Raw genomic sequence first — 26,388 nt, 5'->3', positions numbered from 1 at the left:
TCCTATACCTTAGACCACTATAGTCTAACCAAGAAGCCCTGGTCACAGTCCCCTGCAAGATAATAAAGTTGCTGTTTGTTAGAATGATATCCTGCCTTTTCTCCAGGAGCTCAAGATATCTTACATGGGCTCTGCCTTCACTTTATCCCAACAACAAGTATGCTGTGAGGAAGGTTGGGCTGAGAAATGTAACTATCAAAGCATTATGTGAACAGCTCACATTCATCAAGATGTTGCACAGCAGTTCCAGGTTTGGCTTGACCCACACCTGCATTTTAACCAGTCTCAGTAGCATTAGCACTAAAGAAGCAATTTATACACCACCCAGCCTATACATCCATTTGGTGAAAGAGACACAATGAGTTTATTTCCATTCTGGAGCTGCTAGCTCCAAATGCAACTACAAGAGAGGTAGATCTATAGAGGACAAGAGCTGTAGTGGGATGTGGAACAAACTGACTTTTAGAAGAGATCAGAGTGGGCAGGGAAGAAAGAATGCTGCCTCAGGTTCTGGAGATAGCATATAGCCATCAAGACTCAAAGCCATTTATAGTCCTATCCTCCCCTGCATCATGGGTTACATTCTCCATCTCTCTCTCTGTCCAGATCTCATGGAATTCATCACCTTTCTCTTCAAGCAATATGCTTGTTAAATCTCAGAGATCCCACTGAATCCCACATCTAGACCTTATCTTTACTCCCCTAATGAGAGCTGTTACAAATTCCTAGTCTTCTGTCTGGACACTTCTGAATTGCAATTTACACAATTAAATGAATTGCTATTCTTGAGCAAACTGGAAACACTCCTACATTTCAGTTCAATTACTCAACTAAGAAAAATCTATGTAACATACATACTTAATTTCAATATTCTTCTTTATTTAAAAAAATGCTGTTTCTTGGTTTACTGAACAATAGAAAGAATGTATATCATAATGATCTCATTTTCACAGCTATGATTTTGTGAGAATGGCTTGGCAGTGAGCAACCAAGTACGTGTCCAATCATCTGCAATTAGTTCCCTTCCTGTTCTTGTTCGAGTCAAAAATTCAGGGTCTGCATATATTAAAAAGACCTTGCCCCCTTATTGTGCAGCCTTTCAAAAATCCTGAAGGCCGCATTTTTGCAGCCTACTGACAATTTCTCCTTGGGGAGGGCAGGGGAGATGTTTGGATGCAAACACACAGTGCTTCTGCTGTTTTCTCATGTGGAACAGTTACTTTCCCACCAACTCATCTGTTTCCATGGTGACTAAGCTGTACTAGTTGATCTGGCTCATGGAAAGTACACAGTATCAAGCAAAAGGTCCATCAAATGAATACTGGAGAGGACACAGGAGGGTGAGTAGGCAAATGGGAAGAGAAATAAACTCATCTGAATGTTCTTTAATAGTGCTGATTTCCAACCAGTACATTTCCAAAATAAAAAAAGGTTAAAGCAGTAATGCAATAATAGATAATTTGCAACTTGCATAGAACAGAACAGATGCTAGTCAATCCAGTTTGTAATTTCAGGCTACTCAGATGCTTTTAAGAATGACAACAGCATACTGATGGATCCTGTGTTCAATTACCATAATTTGCATATTCACACAGAACATTCATCTGCAGCATGACATTAAGGAAGTCCCATTAAAATAAATTATTTTTTTAACTGAAACACTGCAATGCAAGGTTTCAGGAAGTGGTAAATAGCATGGATTCCAATGCCTTTTTTTGTGCAGTTCACTGTACCAAGTAAAATTGTTCACAGTTGCAAAGGCATGCAGCAAAAAGCATTCCATTCAAACAATAAGCCACTAGTTCCATGCCACCACCACAAAGTAAACATTAGTGCAGATGTTTCCACATGCAGTAATATCCAAAGAATAGGATAGTTTCTTATTCTGAAGTATTAGCTTCAGGTCCAAACTAAACATTTCACATATATGCCCCAAGAGTCTTTTAGTAAAGCTATTTTGTTGTGTGTGTGTGTGTGTGTGAGAGAGAGAGAGAGAGAGAAGGTTAAATCAGGATTGGATAAATAGTGGACTAAACCTTTCCCTGTCCATTATTTTCTTTGTTCAATTCATTGCCAGATAGAACTCTTGTCAACTGAATCTGAATATTTCCCCAATTCTTTGAAGAAAAGTCAGTTGAAAGGTAATTTAATATAGAAATGTGCAGTTCAAGTTCAAAATTTTACTGAAACCAATATTTTGTTCAAGAGCTAAAGTTCTTCTATGACAAACAGAAAAACCACATTAATAGTTATTAAAGGGAACTTACAGATCAAAAGCTGCCAGCAAAAAGTTGAGCAGTAAACTGATGGATTGCTCTACATTGATCTGGTGGGTTGTTGGCATACGTTTGTTGAGTTGGTAAAAAATAGTGGACAGCACAGCTTCGAGTCGAGCCACATTCAGCTCTATATTTGGGTCCAGGTTGTTCAGTGAGTTTTCCCGCAGTGCTTCTATGACATTCCAAATGTCCACTAGGTGTACTATGTATAAATTCAGAAACAATAGTTAAATATATTTGGACAAAAAAAAAGCAAGCACCATGACACACCATTTTTATATAATACTCATAATTTAATACCTAGATCTACTGGGAATGACAGCTCCATCTGTCATTATGAGGCCTAACTATGTATTTAGGATGTTGCAGAATGGGGAATGGCTCTTGGAATTGGTGGCAGGTCTGCCAGGTGTGTGGAATAGCTCTTAAGATCTTCTTCCCTTCGATAGTCTAAAGTGCCCTTTCCTAAGAAAGTGTTGTGATTTGTGATGTCTATCTTAAATTCTGAGAGGAGGGAAGAAAAGGGAACTGGAAAGCTTTCTCAAGACCCAGGACCTTGTGCATGACTTGTACCAGAAATATTTCCACCCACCTTAGTAGAATCTAAGTAGAATTACAAGCCTTAGATCTGAGAGATCAATGGTACCATTGTGTGGAAGTCAACTGAACTGAATAGCACAGAAGTACAAGGCTGGGCTCCTTGGAGTAACGTATGCCTCCTGTGACTTAATTATCTGCCAGATGAGCTTGGTTAGGACTCAGCCATCCATAGCATAAAGAGATGCATAGTTGAACATATCTTGGAAACAATGCTTTCAGGCTTCTGTCCTGTCGCTCTGTGCTTGGAAAAGAATCTATGCAGATTCTTTTACTCCTGACCTTCTCTTGACTATCCCTTCTGCTTCTGCCCTGATTAAGTACTCTTGGGCTTACTCTTTTGTGATGGACTGATTAACATGTTCTTGCTTTGGATTTTCTGATTACTCTCCTAGGTATCCTTAGAATAAGACTGGTCTCTGCATTTTTTAACATCCATATAATGTTTAATCCAGTACTTAGACATGTCCTAGTGAGAGAGATGTCCAGATTTACTGTAATGGAAATACCAGTTTTATAAACATTAGCCTGAAGTCATTATTAACTATAAACACTACACCCCTTACAAATTTATGATTAGGAAGCAATTATATTATTTTCACTTTTAATTAAATGTAAATGAAATAAAATTTTAGTTTTGTCATGGCCCCACCTATTACTTTTTATATTACTATTAGTTTTTTCCATCCATCCATCCATCCATCCATCCATCCATCCATCCTTCCTCTATCTTATATAGCCACCAATCTCACAGGAAGTGACTCTGGGCAGTGTACAATAATCAATCATGTGTGAAATGTGTGTGCATCATGTGTGAAATTTTTCTGTATGAGACTTAAATAATTAGATTACTGTCATCCACCAGAAACCCTCAGTTGATTCCACCCTATTTGTTGGAGCTACTAAGTATTTCTTCAGAATGTGAAGGCAGTGAATTTCAGGGATACCCATTTGGAGCTAAAACAATGCAACTGTCTTCTCATCACCAAGAAGTGAAGTCTTGCTGATGAGATCTCCAATTACCACAGAAAGGAACCAAGGCAAATGGAAACAAGGAGACACTATTTCTCAGCTGCAGCCCTGGCACCAAACAGAATTAAGTCTTGCTCCATCTCTTTTAGGATTCCAGGAGCTACTCAAGACAGCATTTGATGGTTTATTGATGCCATCTTTATCAATTTAATTTTTGTGTATTCCATTGAGTGATGTCCATGTATACATGCATCATTTTGGTTGTTATAAAGTCTGTGTTAGTAATGAATTAGATTGGCAGACATTGGTAAGTTGTTGTCCTGCTGCATTTCTGTTTCCTAGGCCATACAACGCAACTACGTTTTCCTCCTTACAATTTCCTTCTTCGGTATTCCAGTCTCCAACCACAAGCAGCATATCTTGCTTGCATGTTCTTTTGATGTTCTTTTGATTTAGTAACCATAAAACTCATAAAACTCCTTTTTTTCTGCATCAGTTGTTGGAGCATGTACTTTAATAATCATCATATTAAACTATTGTCTGTGAAGTCTAACTGATACTATTCAATTGTTGACCATATTGTACACAAGTATTGTTTTTGCTGTATCCTTCCCGATTACGAAAGCAATGCTATTTCTTTTTCATGTCTTGATTAGCAAACAGTATGATCTTCTGACTGAAAGTGTCCAATTCTAGTCCATTTGAATTCTCTGATGCCTAAGATGTCATTGCATAGTCAGTTCATTTCATCTTTCACTGTACTGAGCTTTCCCATGTTCCATATTGCCACTGTAATCCTGTCTTTGCAGCTTTAGATATCCTGATTGTTTTAATCTAGCCATGTCATAAACAGCATTATTACTCCAAGAGATCCTTAGCTCTTTCTCAATAGCATATTGAATACCGTTCAACTGCAGGAGCCCATAATCTGCATAGTATCAAGGAATAAACACGTTTAGTTATATCAGCCTTTTAACATTCTGAGTCTGCAGAATGAAATTAGGACTGTATCAGAGTCAACCTGTTTCTAGAAGATGCATGGAACCAAGATTTTGACTGTTCTGGACTTTTTGGAGTAATAGCTTCATCCACAAGCTCTTTAGGGTTCCAGGCCCTGAGGGAACACAAGCAGATCACTATTTGGAAGATTTCCCAAATAAAACTTGGCTGTCCTTTGACAGCTAGACTGATATAAAACCCTATAGGAGCTAAATTACAAACTTCTTTAAAAAAAAAAAAAAAGGATTCAGCTCTTCCTCATATAGCCAGATAGTCTGGCTAAAATATTCTTAAACGAGCAGATGTCTTTTCTGTGCTCCCTCCAGGAATTGAATAATGAAAGTTAATACAATTACATTTGTGCAATTACATGGGTGTTCTTGGAATTATTTTATTTCTTCAAAGGTACATTTGGCCAAATTGGAACAGAGGTCCAGAAAGTATGTGAAGTTGCATCAGTAGCTAGTAATAATATTACATTTTTTTTGTTTATTCGTTCAGTTGCTTCCGACTCTTCGTGACTTCATGGACCAGCCCACTCCAGAGCTTCCTGTCGGTCAACACCAGCCCCAGCTCCCCCAAGGTTGAGTCTATCACCTCTAGGATATCATCCACCCATCTTGCCCTTGGTCGGCCCCTCTTCCTTTTGCCTTCCACTTTCCCTAGCATCAGCATCTTCTCCAAGGTATCCTGTCTTCTCATTATGTGGCCAAAGTACTTCAGTTTTGCCTTTAATATCAATATTACATTATACTTGGCCATATTTTGATGTAGCCATGTTTTAATACAACACATCAAAGTCCTCACTCTCATGAGATATAACAGGATGCCGCAGTCATTTGGAAGAGAGACAGCCCTTTTGTCTTTGTGATGTAGGAAAAACTGAGCACCTTATACACTCTCCATTCAGAAATCACAGTCTTCCCCACTTCCCCACTGTGTTCTCCAGTTATGCTGGACTTCTGCTTCCATAGTGGAGGATGAAATCTGTACATCTGAAGACACTAGGTTTGGATAGGCTGACAACTGGTTAAGAGGTTGGACTCCCAACAGGGACACCAGGCTGAAGTCCATCCTCAGCTACAGAAGCCCATAGGGTGAATTTGAACCAGTCACTCTCTCTTAACCCAACCCCAGGTTTTTGTTGTGGGGAATAATAGGAGGAGGGAGTGCAATTTATACTGGTTAGCCCTCCAGAAAGAAAGGCTAAGTCAGATAGAAATCTAACTTAAATAAATAAGTATCAGTTAGAAACAAATGTCAAATGCTTTATGAAGAACTGTTCTTTAAGTCAGCAGCTTGTGCTTTTAACATCCAACTATCATGTTCCTTTGTAAAGTGCTGCTAGCCATAACAACTAAGGATGGCTCATCCAGTTCTTTCTCAACATAATGATTTATTATATCCTGTATACATCTTGTTATCTGAATGAATATTTCTTGGATGTAACATATTTTTGCTGTTTCTTTTTCATTCCCTTTGTTCTTTTCTGCAATGGAAATAAGAATGGAGATAGTTCAACTAAGGAGCACCTGATCTTGGACAACCAAGATAGAGCCATTTTTTCAAATAAAATGTAAGAGGAATCTTCATCATGAGACCTTGCTACTAGGAAAGAACAGCCCCAAAGTAAACTAGCTTTCCTTTGACCCTAGAAAGCCACTGCCTGATATGATGCTACACTACAATGTTAATCCAGACCTTGATCCTTTTCGGCTCTCACCAGCCAGACAGCCAGCTGATATGGAGTGAGAACCCAGTTATTTCATTTATTTATCAAATGTATATTCCATATTTTCATTGCTAAAAACTATTCCAAAGAAGATTGAAACTCTGGTGGCTTTGTGCATTCTGAGCTTGGAAACCTGGCATTGACAGAAAAGCATATGTATGGCTATTAATTGCAAAAATTATTATTGTAGCCCATAAAATTATTGTTAAGAATTTTTTTAAAAAAGAAAAAAAATCTTAATATCCAAATATTTCTTTCAGGTATAATTTGATTTTTAGAGCATAATTTCTTTAAGTCAAAACCAGTGATTTCTCATATGAATTTTTAGCACATGCTCACTGGGGCCAAGCTGGTGGTAGCAAAGTATGGTAATTAGAAATGGAAAAGCCAATTGAAATTAGAGCTAAGCCAAAATGCCTTCCCCTTTATACACATTTTAAGGGGTTTAAGGTTTTATGAGAGGAAGCAGGAGTATCTGGAGGGGAGGGTAAAAAAGGTAAGATGGAGGCTGTGACTACACGATTGGAACCTCACCCTTTTTAATGTGGGTTTTATGGTGCTCCAGCAATAACAACTTGCTTTGAAGAGCTAAAGGAAGCTTCCCTGTGCCACCCCACAGGTTAACCCAACTGAGATTTGTTTAACTTTAGTAATATAGCAACCTCATTTATCCTCATATTTCAGTCCAAGATTTCAGGCCAAGATTCTTTTCAGGGAATATAAATGAAGAATAGTCTTTAACTGGTATCTTTTCTTTTCCCATACTGAAGATACCCTGCCTAAAAGTAGTTTCCTTATTATAGAAAGAAAATTGCCAATAACAACATGGAATTTTGGGAGATGCAGTCCCTATATATCTAAAGGGTAGCCAATAAGTGAAAGCAGAATTAGGAGGCATCAGGATGCTGCAAACCAGGTTAACATCAAAACTAAACAGATATAAGGTAACATCAAAGCTAAACAGATATAAAGAATACAGTATAAAGTAATTGAACACTATCTCTGTCCAAATGAATAGAATGGCTAAGCTTGCTAAGGAAACAGTGATAGTTAAAGCTATATTTGAGTAGAAATAGCTTGAGATTTCATTTGAAAAGGAAAGCCTTGGATATTATGTCTTTCATAGATAATACATTTTACATTACTTCTTGAAGATGAGGTAATACAAATACTCATTCTAGTACAGAAAGACCAATTATTAACCACTAGATGGCAGCAGGCATATTTTAAAAAACAGCACATATATGTATTCTTATATATTAACCATATTAACATTCTAACAGATTAACACAAATCAAGATTAATGGATTTCTGCTGTTTCCTTAAAATAAATTATATCCATTTATCTGAATGAACATCAGTATAGTTTGGATACATAGCTAGTGATACTATTTTCTCAGTGCCCTGAATCACAAATTATGAGCTGAAAGAAGAAAAAGATATTTCATTGAAAAGTATGCATTCAGCATGCATTTATCCTATTTCTATTACATGTGAGTGGGGAAATCAGTTAAAAATAATCTCAGACCTTGTTATATGAAGTATTTTATGCTCTGTTATCTTTAACCCCACATTTGTAACATTTAAATTGGCCTACTTTACAGGACTGCTTTAAAGATTACTAGGATCATATATGTAACATGTTTTGACCGGGGCATCTTCAGAGTCGGTAAAGTTAAGATGGCATCTGTGACCGTATGGCTGAAGTCTTGTTCCCTTTTTCATGAGTTGCACACAAAAAAAGGTCAACGCTTTGATTGAATGGTCATGGCTGTCAACTTTTTTGACCCATTCTCCCCACTCCACATTGCAGATGCCCCCAGTGATAAGTTTCTTGTATTAGGTTCTGAAAAAAAGGTAACCTTTTCATTTAGACCAACAATAGAAGGGCTACCATTTTCTTTGTTTCTTGTTGCTCTCTGGTTATGTGGTAGCTCTAAACAAAGGAGGTTGGTTGGCTCCTGAACCATCCCTGGATTCCCAAGACTTTATGTCCACCTATAGTATTAAGGGCAGAATGTTACCATAATTTAGTTACTGGAGAACAATAGTGGGGAAGGGCTGTATTTCCATCTCCTGTTTACAAATACCCCATCTGGTTGGCCACAGTGAGACACAAAATGCTGAATTAAAATCAGCCTTGGGCTAATCCAGCAGGGCTATTCTTACATTCCTATATTTAAAATGCTGCCAGCCTTCATTTTCTGGTTCTGTTGAATGGGTTAGTAATTTAGAAAACTCTTTTAATCTTTTGGAATTGCAAACTGAATATGAACTGACAGTATGATCCAGATGCAAAAAAGACAAATGCAGACTTAGGTTTCATGAGCAGAAATATTTGCTGGTCATTTGACCAAACAAATACATACTACTACTACTGAGCAGAAATATACTTTCCAAAGCACATGAAATAATGGCTCCACTCTATTTTGCTTTGGTCAGAGCCTATCTTGAATACTATGTTCAGTTCTGGGCACCATACTTGAAGAATTCAGAGGTTCAGAGAAGGGCTATGAAGATGCTTCGGGGACCAGAAATTAAGGTCTATGAAGAGAGACTGAAGGAGATGTGTATGTTTACCCATGAGAAAAGGTGGCGGAAGGGAGATATGAAAGGACTCTTGATCTATTTGAAATGATGACATGCAGAAGGAGGTCAATACCTAGTTTAGCTCATTCTAGAGTGCAGAACATAGAATAGATTTAACAAGAATGATTCCCACTGAATATTAGACCTTTCTTAAAAAAAAATCCTAACAGTAACAGAAGTTTGACAGTGACCTAATTAATAGAAGGCTCTCTTTTATTGGGTGGCTTTACATGGAAGTTAAATTGATTTCTGTGTGGATTCCTGCACTAAGCAGGGGTTGGATTAAATGGGTAAATGGCTCTTCCAAATTAATTAATTAATTAATTAATTGTTTATTGAATTTTGTCACCACCCATCGCACTCAAAGAGCAACTCTGTGTGGTTTACAATAAAACTAAAATAAATATAATATAAATATAAAATCCAAGATGGGGATATTAAAAAGTTCTTAATTAAATTCATGTAATTCCCAGGGGCCTCTTCAAGGCACTAACCACCCCCAGGATTGATTACCCCTTTTCCTGCCCCAAGTGAGATGGCAGAACCAGGTTTTCACCCCTTTCCAGAAGGCCAGGAGAGAGGGGGCTTGCCCTACCTCTGGGGAAAGAGTGTTCCACAGGGTGGGGGCCATGGCAGAGAAGGCCTGCTTCCTGGACCCTGCCAATCAACAATCTCTCATGGACGGGGTCCGTAACATGCCCTCCCTGCCTGACCGGATGGGATGGGTCAATGTAGTGGGGATGAGACGGTTCCTCAGGTAATCTTGACCCGTGCCATGTAGGGCTTTAAAGGTGATGACAAACACCTTGAATTGGACCCGGAAGCAAACTGGCACCCAATGCAGCTCCTGCAGCAAAGGTGTTACATGTGCCATCCTTGGGGCACCCAAGACTGCTTGCACAGCCACATTCTGAAACAGCTGTAGCTTCTGGATACTCCTCAAGGGTAGCCCCATGTACAGCACATTGCAATAGTCTATATGGGAGATGACCAGGGCATGAGTGACTGACTGGAAGGCTTCCTGATCCAGAAAAGGGCATAACTGGTACACAACATGAAGTTGAGCAAAAGCCCTCCAGGCCACGACTGCCACCAAACTCTTTGAGCAAGAGTTGTGAGTCCAGGAGGACCCCCAGGTTCTGCACCAGGTCTGTCTGGGGCAGTGCGACCCCATCCAGAACCAAAGATGGTAAATTCCCGGATACAGATTCTATGATTCTATGCCTGTGTTAATACAGAAATACAATGTAAAGCATACATGATTTGTGGAAACAACACAGCACATTATCAACAACACATCAACAAATTTTGTTCTATTAACACTCCCTGCCTCTCTCTTTGCGACTGCAGGAACAAGTATATGCAGTTTTCTTGGCAACATTTTCAGAAGTGGTTTGTTATTGCCTTTTTACTAGGTTAAAAGAGAGTGACTGGCTCAAAGTCACTCATCTGGTTTCTGTGCCCAAGGTAGAACTAGAATTCATGTTTCTCTGTTCCTAATCCAGCACCTTAGCCACTAGACCAAATTGGCTCTCTTAATAAGTCTAGCCAATCTTTATTTAACATCTACACTAGCTTAAAAGATACAATTGAATCATATGATGGAAATATCTTCCTTAGCAAGAAACTTTTATTTCTACTGTTGTAATACTGTGCCTAAGGCCTGTTCCTATAGAGCAAGTACAATACTGTGAAGAGTTATATTTATCACGTTTGTTTATATCTCGGTATTGTTTCTATCTGTGAGTAATTTTAAAATGAAGTTATAATGTAACCATGAAGCTTAACTCTACTACTTTGTATTGGGTTGCCCTAGTTATAGTTGCTAGGGGAGGGAGGCTTTAAGCAGACAGCTTGAAAATAACTAATGGGAGAATCTGCCTTTGTTTACATATGGACCAGGCAGATATAACGCAATTGGGATTGATGAACAAATGTGATTTGTGGCTGGAAAGTCCAAACAGAACAGTTCAGTTACTACAAGTAATCTAGTCAATGAAAGAGGGTAAGAACATGTTCTGTCTAGTGATGATTGCCTTTGGCCAGTCTAGGACAAAACAAAAGGTTAGTTAGAGTTACCAGATCTGGGTTGCAAAACTCCAGATGGCCCCTGGATGAAAGTGAAAATCCTTGCTGGATTTTTCCAAACCAGCTCTAGTAGCCCTAAGGTAGTTGTTGGAGAATAATTGATTTCTGACTGGAGGGGCACCCGAAGGGATTTGGTGGCAGAAAAGAGCAATACAAGAGTCAGAGAAGCCTGCTGGGAGAAGGCATGAAAACCAGAGTTTGTTGCAGAGCGTAAGACGTTTCTAAGCAGGTAAAAGAAGGGGATTCAAACAGTGGTACAACCAAAAGGTAGTGCTAGACTACTTTTCACAAGTAGTGCTAGAAACATCTGAATCATACAAGAAGCCAAAAGGAGGATATTGAGGCAGAGAAATACAGCTGTACAGCATCTACTCCTGGTTGTGATTTACTAAGATGAAGGGAAGGGGAGTCCACTCTGAAAGGAAAGCCAGTTAAGGGAAACCAGTTTAACCAATCCCCTGCTTATGCCAATGGGACCAAACAATCAGCCGTGCTTCTACCAGTATAGAGGTTTTGTTCTGAGAGCAGTGTTAGAGATTTTATAGCCAACGCAGCGTTCTGCAGCTGGGATATCAGAGGACTTCCTACAACACTGTGGCATGGATTTCTTTAATGCTTCTAAAATGAAACATAGGTAGAATAGCTACAATATTCCTTTCTTCCTTTTTATATGGAAGTAAGACTTTTTAAAATCAGTTGTTAAAGTAAACATGGTTAGGCGTGAGTTGCCAGAGCTTTTAAAATTGAAATAGTACCACATCTTTTAGGCTTGTAGATAAGTTCCTTTAAGTCAGACATATTTTCTCTGCTTATATTTTATGCACTGAATAATACTAACTTCCAGTCTTATGGCTACATTAACACCTCGGCAAATTTAAATGCTGCATCATCAAATACTCAGGATGAATTATAGTAGCAAGCTACAGAAACAGGAACCACTTAAGTTAACACAAAAAGAATTTACCCATCAATAAATACAGTATCAATATAGATTAGAAAAAGTGAAATTAGATGGAATTTAAAACAACATATGCACACTGACATTTATGTATTTACAGTCCACAGGAGCATAGCAGGAATTAGAAGGAGTAGGAGTGCATGTAGTTGGGTATTTATTTGTAATTTATTTATTTTGCTCTTAGTGGATTTCAGTGTACAGGGGACATTGACTTCACAAATATGGGCTGCAGATATACAGTGAACCCTCATTTTGCTTCATAATATGAAGTCCTGATTCCTAGGTTCTGTTTTGCTACTGGCTAACTACAAGGCTGGTCCAGAGTAGGATGCACTGAAACATATCTAAGTACACCTTTACCAGCACTTGCATTTAATTTACAGGGGAGTATTATTGTTTATATTAGATGCAAGGAGATATAAAGCTATAAAGTGATAAGCAGAAAAGAGAGGCCCAAAGGCATGCATGGAACTAAAGCTAAATGGCCTACTTGCCTGTCAATGTGACTGAGCAGAAATATGACGAGGCAGTAAAAGAAGGACTAAAAGTAAGACAAGCATGGATGTGAACAAGGTTTCCTTCGTAGTTAGCACAGCACTGTTCTATTTCCCATGAAAATCAAAGTATTGTTCTAGAGACAATGCAAAGCAAAAAAACCCTTTTCTTTTTCAGGAAAAGAGAAGAGGAAAACACAGAAAACCCCAAGATGCCAAATTAAAAACCATCAGGGATATGAACTCTCAATTTGGCTGCTCTAATTAAAGCCCCATATTAGCATAATCAGCCTGGCTTTATATTTGAAGCTTTTGACCATCAACTATTTGTTCTCATCTCAGGAAATCAGCTATCTTTGCTCTTTCTATAGTTGTCACTACAGAATAATCACATAGCAACCTGGGTAAAACTCAGCAAGTCTGGTGGTAGCTCTCCAGCTGTATAGTAATGCTTGCTTGTATAATTTTAATTATGGTACATGGCTACACTCTGACTCAGCTGTTGTAGACCAGTATACATGAATGGCAGACTTTAGCTTACTAAATGCTTTTAGAATAAGTGATTAAAAAATAAAGCATAAAAAACTGCATTATAAGCATATGAAGCATTTTAGACCATAGAAAACTGAACAGTAGTTCTGGAAATCCAATTTTGAAAGTCATATAGTGCATCTAATTATCACAGTGGCCCACAGATTATACTATTCTGAAAACATGCCTGAAATTCATGTTGGTATTATCTGTACATCTAACTTGGAGCCCCTCACCATTCCTCATCATATACTATATTTCTATAATTGTGGGTGGCATCTGTTTTGCTTTTCTGCCCTTCCTAGCCAAACATTTTGAATTTTGCAAAAACTATCATGAGTTTATCAGGATTATTCTTATCAATCCCTTCTTATATTTATATAAAAAACTTTGTTGTCAGCAAACAAGTGATTGTTCATAGCTATGGCTCTGTACGTTACACTGTTCCTTTTAGAAAATTTCATAGACGGAAGTTGAGCCAGTCTAAAATATAAAGTGGAGAAAGTAACAAAGAAAGGGGGAAGGAATGAAGGGAGAAGAGGGAAGGTTAAAAGCATGAATGTAAGTGTTCTCATAGATACTGACATATTGTTTATTAAGGAGTTGGCCTAATGACTTTTGGAAAATATGAGTTTTGAAGAAGATACATGTATGAGAGTAAAAAAACGAGATAGCACAATGCCTATGTTCAAGGAGAGAATAGCAGCAGTTGAAAATGAGAATGAGTCATGCTGGAAAGCAAAAGGTCTTTAAGTGGTAAAGTGGTGGAGTTAGAAAAGTGAAGGCTACAGTCAAGGATATCATGAAAATCAGGAATCAAAAGTTAGTGTGGGTCAAGGCTACAGAAAATTTTGAATGTAAGGGATGAAAGTTTCATTATTAATGACACATTTACCATTACTTTCCTTGGTACTGTTCATACAGATAAATACTCCTGCCCCATGATGTAGGTAATGCTCATGGGCTTCCCATGCCTTCACCTTTTCAAGATTCTGGCTGAACCAAGTTATGCACCATGATTTCTGGTTTGAACCATAGTGCCAATCTTCATCTATGGAGGGGTTTTGGTACTCACAAAAAAGGGCCCCAAGAGCCATATAAAGCCTGCAGCTACAGGTTGCCTACCCTTCTTCCAAACCAACAGTTGAATCATTGCAGGACACTACTTCCTTATTTGTGCTGCATATGGAAGAAAAAGGTGGAATGGTGAAAGTAATATGGGAGATGACAAAGGAATAAGGGTCACATAGAAGGGTTAGGCAAGATTAGTATGGTAGAAGAAGGAAAGGGATGATAAAGATCAAGAAGGAAATTAATGGTAAAGATGGAAGGGGATAGGGATGTATTAAAACAACTTTAATATTGCCACTGAAGGAGACAAGGTCCTAGGTAGAAATTTAGAACAAAGGAGAAGTGTTAGAACATAAGAATGTGATAGCATCACTTAATCAAATAAACAGGAGAAGCTTTAAAGAGATGGGTTTTTCATGGGAGACATTCAAATTTAATTCTATTTTTGTAGCCCCATCAATTTTAAACAATGTGATTTTTTCTTGTGCCATAGTCTGGTTTCCAAATTTACAGGAAATCAGCAACCAATCATCCTTATCAGCCATCCAGGGGGAAATGCAAGTGGGGCTCCTTGCTGTTCTAAAGGCCATATTTTTTTGCAACCAAGGACTGCATGCAACACACAGATTGCCCATTCTTGGTGAAAACCAATATGTGACAACCCATCAACACAACTGGGGAGGTAAAGAGCAGGAGAGACACTGAGCAGATTCCAAATTTATTAGCTCTACTGAACAGAAAAGGCTTTTTATGCTTCTTTATTTCTTCTGTTTTTAAATACTTCCTAAACCATGAACGTTGCACATCTTTTAATTAGTGACACAGGCAGAAAAAATCACTTAAGTCAAGTTTCTAAAAAGTTATAGTAAACAGTGAGGCATGAGGTCTGCACTGCAAAGAGCTGTACTGTATTCATTAGGAAGTTCTCATGAAGCACCTGGGAAGCAGAGCCAATGAAGGAACTCCTTCCCAAATAAGCCCCATAGACTTAGCTTTGAAATGCTGCTGATGCAGTGTTTGGTTCCTGTAGCGTGCAAAATGCTAATAGATATTGCCAAATAATTGTATAGTGCTGATAATTTAAGAAGCATGTCACATTCTCAGGGATAGCTTATATAATTAGTTCTTTACAAATAAAAACATGCTAATTTGTTTACCATTCTAACAATGAAAATTTTGAAAGCAAAAATTAATATGTTATTACCGCAGATGTTTAAAAGTATGCTCCACTCAGCTGCAAAAGATAATACCCAGTAAAATAAACAAATGTTAAGCAGCAGAATTGTGAGAGGAAAGCTGTTTGTTATAGTTTACCTTAGAATTTTACCTGAGCAGCTTACAAGCTCCATCCTCTTTATATCTGCATCCAAACATGTAAACTTATTGGTTTAATTAACAGTTGTGGGTTGCCTTGCTCTTCTGGAGAGACAGGTGTTATTATCTGCATTTCCTGAATGTATATTAAAATTAATTCTGACAGGTGGGGAACATGCACAATTCCACAGTAATAGCCTAGTGAAGGTAATACAAATTAATCAGTGATATACTTACAGTTGCATTTCTTCTGCACAAATCTAAGCTTACATGCTGTTCGGTAGGTGGACAAACGGATACGATCCAGATCTTGAGCCCCTAATGATAGAGAAATATACATGTGCTGTGTTATATGCATTCTGTGTCTGAACCTCAACAACGGTACTCAAATAGGCTTTCTCTAGGGTATTTTTAGGCCTTTTGTTATCTACACAGAATAAGAAAGTTAAAAATTGTATCCCAGAGGGGAAGTCCAAACATTCTATTTATCACACTGAAAACCAATATAATAATAATTTATTAAATTTATATGCTGCCTGACTCCCAATATGATCAAACCATATAGAAGTATAAGTAGAAATGAGGCACAACCCTGCTTTGCTTCCAAGCCTACATAAGATTGGCCAGGTGGAACAGCAAAGATACGACTACAAAAGAAAACTGTACTCAAGTTGCATCCAAATAGCAGAAGGAATTTCTGTAGTTCTTCTGTAGGAAGCCCCAGAATTTCTACTGATAGATAGAGGTCCTCCTGAAGGCAGGATGAGTGTGATAAAGTCACACAAATATTTCAGTGGAAGCTCAAGCTATTGATTATGACAGGGACAGGTAATCCTTTTGCAACCAACGGCAACAATTTCTATTGATTATTTTTTAGCAGCCATGAGCTAGGGCAGTGATGTGACAGTATTATCAAAGTGGCAGGCTGGGGTTTGAAGACTTTTTTGTTTCTAGGTACATGGAAAGTTAATTTTTGTCAGTAATAGATACAGAGAATTAACACACCTATTCCTTTAATACTTTTCCTAATAACTGCAGGAAATCATGTTGTCATAATTCTGTCGTTCACTCTCCCAAGGAATTTGGTATATGGTTTGGGAGGCTCCAGACCTGCATAAAAAGGGCTTGGGCTGTTAACAGTGAATTGCTCTTTCCCAATTTATGGGAACCAAACTAGAAAGGCAGTCAGTTGTATGTTAGAGTCAATTGTGAGTCAGCATCTTTGCTTGACTGAAGTTATCTTTAAACCAGATATGACCTACTTACGGTCCTTGGATAAGTTTGTTCGTAACATTAATTGGAGAACACAGATTGCAAGAAGGCTCTTTGCCTGAGACCTTACTATGTTCTAGTTCATTCAGTCTATAGTTTGTAATGTTGGGGCAGAGTTTATCTTCACCTGGGGATCTTTCTGAGAAAAAGACAGAAAAAAGAAAAAAAATGGTGCTCTACTCTGCAAGGACAAGTCCAGTTTTTATTACAACAACTATGCTAAGGTAATTCTTCAAGGCTAACATCAACCAGGTTCAATCTTACGATTAAAAGATATACTATTCTCAAACATGATGAAATATGCTTCGGTTATGATAAAATAATGAAAACTAATTAGCAAAATGGGAACATTTGGTTGGTCAGCTAACCAGCAATGAGGTCTTATTTAAAAGACATTAAGGAAGTATTTGCCTAAGACACCTGGTTGGAGAAATAATTCCTAAAGTAATTCCAATTTATGAAGGCTGCACTTTTTTTTCGGTTTGTCATCTATATGAAGAGATGAAAATGGACAAAATTTCAGACATCTGCTGTGCCTTCTTTGTCTCATAAAAGGAGGAAATGGGGCAAAGATTATGCCTCCTCTCCTCAGGAAGCCTTTTGTACATGGTTAGTTAAAAAACAATGAAATTTTACCCTGACGAATTTAAAAAAAAATCATAATGCTGTTTTGCTGATGTAAAAGAAGATTTGGAAAAAATTCTATTTATCTGATTGGTGTGACCCTACAAAAGAGGATGTCCTCAAAAAGTACCTTCCATGAAAATACACAGAACTATTTTAGAATGCTAAATGCAAGAACAAAATTATGACTTTTATTGGTCAATACTTCCATTAGGTAGATACCACAAGATAAATTAAGTCACAGATCTCCAAGGAAGAGATCATGAGCTTATTCTCAGAGTTTTAAATATGATAACATATAAATCAAGAGACTTATCAAAGACTTAGAGAGCAAATATCATTTGTAAACTAAAATAAGTCTTTGTTTTGGCATTATAATTAGGGCAGAGAGAAGGAATACTTATGGTCTTTCCCTTTTAACTTCCATATTGGGGGAGGGAGGGAAAGAGAGATTGTTTCTCTTCATTGCCACTAACTAAACTTTTACTTATTTTTTCCTTTTCATCTGCCAAACACTCTTGACAAGTTTCTTTTATCAACTGGCTGCTTGAATACCATCTGTTGTTGGCAAAGTTTGTCCTGAACCATTTAGTGTTTCATCCTAGGAATTTACTTTAGCCATTGGTCATGTTGTCAAACATACGGAGAAACCATTTCAGTGATCCTAACTTTTTTTTTTTAAATGTCATGATAACCATTGAACATTACTAAAGTTGGTCTTTGGTTTTTAAAATACTTCTGGGATTTTTTGTTTTGTTTTATCACAGTTCTGTTTCACTCCCTGTCAAAGACAATACATTTATTTTTTAAAGGATGGAGTCTTTTGGTGAACAACAACAACAACAATAATAATAATAATAATAATACCACCTCTAGTATTAATTGGGACATAGGCAATACTGATCTTCAAGATCTGCTTGAAGGAGCAATCCATCACACTGATAAGTCTGAAGAGACAGTTGAAGGTCATGTGCAAAAAAATGATATAGATTTTCATCTTTATCTATAGATACATAGATGTGTGTTTTATATGTTAGAATACTATCTTATTTGGACTTTGCTTGTGGCTGATGAGAGCTGAAGTCCAAAATATTAAGATGGCATTAGTTTGCTTACCAGGTGTGTTGTGAAGGATCCAGCTAAACATGCTCAACTGCAAGTTAAACTATCTGAATTAGAGCTGTGCAGCACACTGAATTTGAAGGCAAAAAGGTCCTTTGGAGTGTGTGGCATTTGTCTGCATCTTTCTTTCTGGTAGTGCATAGCTGTCCTTCACTGGTAACACATGATTCCAGAAAAAGTCATATTCAGGTTAAGGAATGCAGACAGCTACTACATGTATGATCCCTTATACTTCAAAAAACCATTTTTTGCCTTTCAATCTGAAGTACTGCATCACTGACATATTAATGTCAACTTCACACTGTTTGAACTCCACATGCAAACTAAATCAATAAAAGTGCCAAACAACATTTGTATTCTGGCCAATCTTTAAACATATTTAAAATTAAGAAACTAAAAATTGAGATTTTAGGAAAGCTAGAAAAATGTCAGTGCATTGCTTGGGATTGAAAAGCCCTGAACAGATTATACAGAATTACATAGATTACATAAAACAAGATTATACATTTAAGATTATACAGAATTAGAACAGTGTTTGACTCTGCTGTCTAGGCATTGGGGGAAATTCAGTCCCAACAAATCTGGGGTGGGGGGCAATCAAGTGGAATAAAACTGAATTACAGTGAGGAAATATATTTGAGATTCAGTATGGTTACTGGTGAGAAACAGTGGCTCTGACTGTTCACATTCCTTTTCTCCCAAAGAGAGAATATTAGAGATATTTAGCCTTATATCTGTTAACAGTAAAAACTAGCATTAAAATAACCCCCCCCCAAGCATTTGCTCAATTAAATGTAGTTTCTTGCACCTACTTTGTACTGAAAACTTGCTTTGTAGAACAAACTGCCTATAGCCCAGGGCAAAAATCCATGTAATATTTACCAAAGGCATATTCTATCTTGTTGGCCTTTTGCAAGAAATCTTACATCTGCCAGAAAAACAATAACATAATATAAAAAATGCCATAGCACTTACGCATTTCTGCAAACAGCTGCCTCCTTTCTGCCATGGTAGCTCCTCTCTTCCCACAATCTTCAATCATTCTAAGCAACACAAATATTAAACGTATCTTCAGCAACATTTGTAAACTAAGGACATTTATAAAATATATGAAATGTTCCAGTGCACTATTATTCCTATTGTATATTCAGCTATACTGCAAACAAGCTATAGTCTTGGGCTTAAACATCTCCCATCTCCTCTTCTAAAGAGTAGTGTTTAGATCTGTTTAAGAAGTTTGTACTGATATTTTCAGATGCTATTCCATTGTTGTGCTCATGATGCAGCTTATTTTGTAGGGGGGATTATTCTTTTTCACAATGTCAGTAAAAAGATCTATATTTCTATTGTCACTACAAGCCTTTATAATATAGTTTTATGTCAATTTTATTTTTGTACTACAAAATGTGTCAGTAGAGGAGCAAGTTTCTTTTACACAAATAATAGTAATAGAATAATAACTTAACGTTGTTGTATATATAATAATAATGTTTAAAGCCCCCTGAAGCTTTTAGACAAAATAGATGTATTGAAATGTGTTCACCACTTGGAAACATAAGAACAAACAGGGTGGCTTCAGCTTAATTTTAGCTTAGTTTAGTTTCAAGAGTGTCTTATGGATGAAAAATCCATACCTTCCCATATTGTATTTATTTATTTACATTTCAAATTTCCATCACCGCCCATCTCTCCCGAAAAGGGGACTCTGGGTGGTTTACAGTCAGAATTAAAACACATAAATTACAATATAAATAACTCTATAAAATAAAATAGATATAAAATAGAAAATATATTGGATTATAAACTTCATATTATAAACTTCAGTCTGATTCCCTTGTTGCATTTCTTTTAACAAACATTTATCTACCGGCAGGTTTATCAGAAAATTGTTTTCTGTTCTTTCCTAAGACTTCTTATAATTGAAATGCACTAGTAGTACCATGCAGTAGTAGTATATACTGTTCTACTTGTACGGGAGCTATGTAGAGTGTGACAGAAAAAAAGAGCTGCTAATTCACATCAAGTGTGATAATTCAATAACTGTCTCTTCAGGTTTGGCTTTCATTTTAAGTACTGATATTAGGAGAAGGAGAAGAAACAACAACAACAATAATCAAATATGAACTTGGTAATGTTTGCTATCAAAACATCCTTTACGTAAATATAGAAAGGAGGAGGAGTTCAGACTGCATTCCCAGACTGCATGCTTCTTAGAATTCAGGAAGTTACAGCTCCAACACTTGTGGCAGACCTCAGTTTGGGAAGTTACATTAGGATTTGTTAATTCTATGAATTTTAAAAATGGATTAAAAATACTTCTTTGACTGAATTCTATTGACGATAGCAACCGTTCTCTGTTAATGAAAACAATTTCTTTTCATTTCACTATAAGTAATTGGACAAATCAAATGTGATTATCTTGATCCATAAGGTAAAGGTAAAGGTTTCCCTTGACGTAAAGTCCAGTCGTGTCCGACTCTAGGGGGCGGTGCTCATCTCCGTTTCAAAGCCTTGGAGCCGGCGTTGTCCATAGGACACTTCCGGGTCATGTGGCCAGCATGACTCACGGAACGCCGTTACCTTCCCGCCGAAGCGGTACCAATTAATCTACTCACATTTGCATGTTTTCGAACTGCTTGGTGTGCAGGAGCTGGGACGAGCAACGGGAGCTCACCCCGCCGCGCGGTTTCGAACCGCCGACCTTCCGATCGACAGCTCAGCGGTTTAACCCGCAGCGCCACCGCGTCCCTCTCATCTTGATCCATAATCAAGTGTTTATTTTACTTTAGAGCTCCTGCTGGGGGCTTTTTCTGTGAGAAATAGTTTAACTGTTGGCCCATGTTATTTTTCTGTTTTAAATTTCCCCTAGAGCTTCTAGTAATAATTTTTTCTTCATAACAGTATACAAATTTCTTATATATTGTCAATGTTTTTCTCTAGCAGAGTTAAAAGCAATTTTAAAGGTGAACAGCAAGAATGGAGAAAAGTTAGCCCATTTTTCAAAGCTAACACTGATTTTAACAACAGATAAAATAATGTGATGCAGGAGATCAGGAAATCCAGTTCAAGTATTTTTCTTTTTTGGATTGGACAATATAATACAACACCAGTTTACAATAATATGTGTCTATTTATACTACCATCCCCCCAACAATACATGCATCCAAGAGTGCTTTAAATAACAGAAACTAGAAACAGAAAAATATTCAGTTTTTGGCTTCTGCCTTCTTCAGCTGTTGTGAAATAGCTGAATATTCATTGAATATAGTATAACCTAATAAATATATATTAAGTGATTAACCACATTTTTCTGGGATCAAGCATGAATCTCTCTGTAATATCCCAAATCACAAGTATCTACACTAGAGGAAAGGAAATGTGTAATAGAATATTTCACAAAGTCAATTTTTAACGATTATTGGCAACTATGAGTAAATTCATAACTTCATGGTCAGGACAATTAACCAAGTTTCACAGTAATGTTGTAACAGTATTAAGGATTTGGTGATATTGGCTATCAATTATATTCCTTCAAAATAGATGTGTTTCCTAGACATGTCCTCCAAAATATGCAGGTACTCACTTTATGTATATGCAATGATTTCTTGTGATAACACAGCCTTTATGTCAACATGCTTTAAACCAGCTATGTGTTATGCAGCAATCTGAGAGGACAAACTCTTTATGGCTACTACTATAATAGGTCGTGGGATGGTAATAGCATTTGAGTCATCCACTGTAAAAAGAATAAACTATGAACACTCTTGAAAATATCATGTTGGATTGTATTTAGGAAGAAATAGAGTAGATTAGTAAGAAGTGAGAGTTGTTCTTTCATTTGTAATACATAAAAAACCATGAAAGGACATCATAATCAGGAAGATAATCAATCATCACTACAAAGAAATTCTCCAGCAAAGGGACCTCACACAAGGAGGTGTATTATAGTGGTTCCATCATTAAAGCTAAGCAGATTGTTTCCAAGATCATCCGTCACCATGGGATGAGGTATCATCAATACGCTGATGATACTCAGCTATATATCTCCATCCCGGGTGAAGTAAGTGATGTGGTCTCCACCCTTTCCAGGTGCCTGGGGGCTGTGGGGGCCTGGATGGGGAACAACAGGCTTCAACTGAACCCTGGTAAGACAGAGTGGCTGTGGATTGATGGCCCCTCGGGTTCCAGGAAGTTGTCATCTTTGGTTCTGGATGGGGTAGCACTTCCCCACTCGGAACCAGTGCGGAACCTGGGGGTCTTCCTGGACTTGCAACCCCTGCTTGAAGAGCAGGTGGCAGTCGCGGCCAGGAGCGCCTTTGCACATCTCCGGGTGGTGTGCCAGCTACGCCCATTCCTGGACTGAGATGCCCTCTGAACAGTCACTCATGCCCTTCTCATCTCCCATATAGACTACTGCAATGCGCTCTACATGGGGCTACCCTTGAAGAGCATTCGGAAGCTTCAGCTGGTCCAGAATGCAGCTGCGCGGACAGTTACCGGTGCTGTAAAATCAGCCCATGTGACACCACTGTTACGTGAGCGGCATTGGGTAACAGCTTGCTTCTGGGTCCAATTCAAGGTGTTGGTTATCACCTTTAAAGCCCTACATGGCATGGGACCAGGGTACCTGAAGGACCATCTCATCCCCATAACATCGACCCGTCCCACTTGGTTAGGCAGGGCATGCTACGGACCCCGTCAGTAAAGTAATTTCATCTAGCGGGGTCCATGAGGCGAGACTTCTCTGCAGTGGCGCCCGCCCTTTGGAATATCTTGCCCACGGAGTTGAGATAGGTTTCCTCGCTCTCGGACGTCCAGAAGAAATTGAAGACCTGGTTCTGCCGCCTTGCTTGGGAGGGGGAGAGTGATAGCTCCACCTGGGGATGGCTGGCGCCAAAGGACCTCTTAGTGATTGTGTTCCATCTCCGCTTGGATTTTACATTTATTTTTATTTATATTTTAATGGTAATTTAGGTGGTTATGTTTTTAGTGTCATTTTATTGTAAACCACCCAGAGTCCCCCATTGGGGGAGATGGGCGGTGATATAAATTTAATAAATAAATATGATAAAAATGCAACACTGATTAATCTTATTTTAAAGCGACAAGGCTGGAGTTAAAATCTCTGGAAGAAACATTAACAATCTCAGATATGCAGATGATACCACTTTGATGGCTGAAAGTGAAGTGGAACTGAGGAGCCTTATGATGAAGGTGAAAGAAGAAAGTGCAAAAGCTGGCTTGCAGCTAAACCTCAAAAAAACCAAGATTATGGCAACCAGCTTGATTGATAACTGGCAAATAGAGGGAGAAAATGTAGAAGCAGTGAAAGACTTTGTATTTCTAGGTACGAAGATTACTGCAGATGCTGACTGCAGTCAGGAAATCAGAAGATGCTTAATCCTTGGGAGAAGAGCAATGACAAATCTCGATAAAATAGTCAAGAGCAAAGACATCACACTGACAACAAAAGTCCGCATAGTTAAAGCAATGGTGTTCCCCGTAGTAACATATGGCTGCAAGAGCTGGACCATAAGGAAGGCTGAGAGAAGGAAGATCGATGCTTTTGAACTGTGGTGTTGGAGGAAAATTCTGAGAGTGCCTTGGACTGCAAGAAGATCAAACCAGTCCATCCTCCAGGAAATAAAGCCAGACTGCTCACTTGAGGGAATGATATTAAAGGCAAAACTGAAATACTTTGGCCACATAATGAGAAGACAGGACACCCTGGAGAAGATGCTGATGCTAGGGAGAGTGGAGGACAAAAGGAAGAGGGGCCAACCAAGGGCAAGGTGGATGGATGATATTCTAGAGGTGACGGACTCATCCCTGGGGGAGCTGGGGGTGTTGACGACCGACAGGAAGCTCTGGTGTGGGCTGGTCCATGAAGTCACGAAGAGTCGGAAGTGACTAAACAAATAAACAACAACAAAGCAACAAGGCAGTTGTATCAATATTTCCAGAGTTGCTCTAGTGAAAGTGTTCATTAGAGGAGTTATTTCTATCTACCATTATAGGTGTTCAATAGTTTCTTCTGAGGAGTCCTTGGTGGTCTCTGAGCCTTGTTTTCTTGCAGATGTTTCATTGCCAGACTAGGCAACATCTTCAGTGTGAAAAGGGAGTGGGCCTTGCTCTCTTATATACCATGTTGGTCCAGCTTGTGTTCTCTCCTTGGGAGTTCCTTGATTGGGCTGTTGTTTGCTGCTTGCTTGATTGATTGATTGAGTTAATAGTTCCTTGATGAGGGTATATTGTGCTGTTTGTTTGTTTATCTGGTGTTAATCCTGGTGTTAATCTTCGCATATCTGGGTGTTGATTCCTGGCGAGGAGGTGTTCTGGTCTTTCGGCTTTTCTATTGTCTCTTTTGAATGGTATGTAAATGTTGTTTACCTCTATGTGTCTTTTGATGGCTGCTTTGTCTGAATGCCAAGCTTCCAGGAATTCTCTAGCATTTTTGGATTTGGCTTGGTTTAGGATGCTCAGAGTTTCCCAGTTGAAAGCATGGTTAAGTCTGTCCATGTGTCGTGAGATTAAGCAGTTTTTATCATGTCTTCTGACTGCTAGTTGATATTCATGGATGCACTCTGCTAGTCTTCTGCCTGTCTGTCCTACATAGTGGCCGTTACAGTCCTTATACTGTATGTTGTAGATAACTCCTGTTTTTTCTTCTTGGGCTCCTGGGTCTTTTGGGTTACTTAAGATGTTTTGAAGAGTTTTAGTTGGTTTATGTGCTATGGTGACGACGTGTGGTTGTAGCAGTCTGTTGGTAGTTTCTCAGATGTTTCTGATGTATGGCAGTGTTTCTTCTGAGAATTGAAACAATAATTTAAAGTATCTAAAGAAGGTAAATGCCACTCATCATTCCCTCAGGCAGCAAACTCAGGCAGTTAAATAACAAGATTGGAACAAAATGGGGGCTTCTGAAAAAAGATGAGAGAGATAATAACACTTCTAGATAAGCCCCACTGTTAAAAGAAGAAAAGAAAAGAAACAAACAAACAGATGAACAATGACTGGCCTGATGTCACTCAGGAAGCTTCCATGGCTAAGGATGAATTTGAACGTGGTCCTCCTGGTCTTGTCTGGCATATGAACCACTAAACTACATTTCCTTTTCTGGTATGGGCCCCTTAACAGCTTGCTGAATTCTAGAAGAAGGGGTGGCATAGCTGATAGGCTACAAACAGAAACACTCCTTTTAATATACAAAAATATATTGCTATTTTTTTATTACAGAGGCAACCTGTGTTTTCATTTCCGAATATTTTAGAAAGCAAGCATGGAAATATGAAAAAAACACACAAATCTGTCTGAGAAACCATACATCATCATTCATTATTTTGAAACTGTTTAACATTGTGCAGTTCAGCTTTTTCTGCTCTTTTATGTGATATGGCTTACTCCCTTTCTGTGTATTTCAAAAGCAAAGTGTCAACATCAATCTCCCTTGACTTGGGTAAGAAATGCCAAGGATAATGTTCACTGAGATGCATTTAGAGATACAGCTCCTTGTGAGACTAGTGGAAATGTATATTTTAAAACTTTTTTTTTTCTAGTGGCAGCGGAGATTGAACAAGACCATTCCATTCTTTTGCCTACATGCAGTACCAACTGTAAATGTATCGATTCAATGTAATCTGCATAAGAGAAAAGGACATATGAAAGCAGCTCAAGGTTCTATTTTTCTTTTGCCTGCTTCAGGACCCATTTCATTTCATTTGACTAGGTCATAAAAATGTCACCCAG

At 38.1% G+C, this 26,388-nt stretch overlaps 1 protein-coding gene across 11 annotated transcripts in view; it reads right to left on the bottom strand.

Annotated features, from left to right (window-relative positions):
* DTNA (dystrobrevin alpha) overlaps positions 1-26,388 on the bottom strand; it is a 216,578-nt gene that overhangs the window by 79,628 nt on the left and 110,562 nt on the right. For all 11 annotated transcript variants that reach the window (XR_010067650.1, XM_063299253.1, XM_063299262.1 and 8 more), the window contains 3 exons: positions 19,618-19,685; positions 15,862-15,942; positions 2,268-2,481 (listed from right to left, as the gene is read on the bottom strand). Coding sequence is in view for 10 of the 11 variants with exons in the window: in XM_063299262.1 (XP_063155332.1) it covers positions 2,268-2,481; positions 15,862-15,942; positions 19,618-19,685 (363 nt within the window). In the remaining variant the exon portion in view is untranslated. The remainder of the gene's footprint in view (positions 1-2,267; positions 2,482-15,861; positions 15,943-19,617; positions 19,686-26,388) is intronic.

The sequence above is a fragment of the Candoia aspera genome, chromosome 3 (genome assembly GCF_035149785.1).
Source record: "Candoia aspera isolate rCanAsp1 chromosome 3, rCanAsp1.hap2, whole genome shotgun sequence".
NCBI lineage: Eukaryota > Metazoa > Chordata > Lepidosauria > Squamata > Boidae > Candoia > Candoia aspera.
This window is presented reverse-complemented; position numbering and strand designations above follow the sequence as displayed.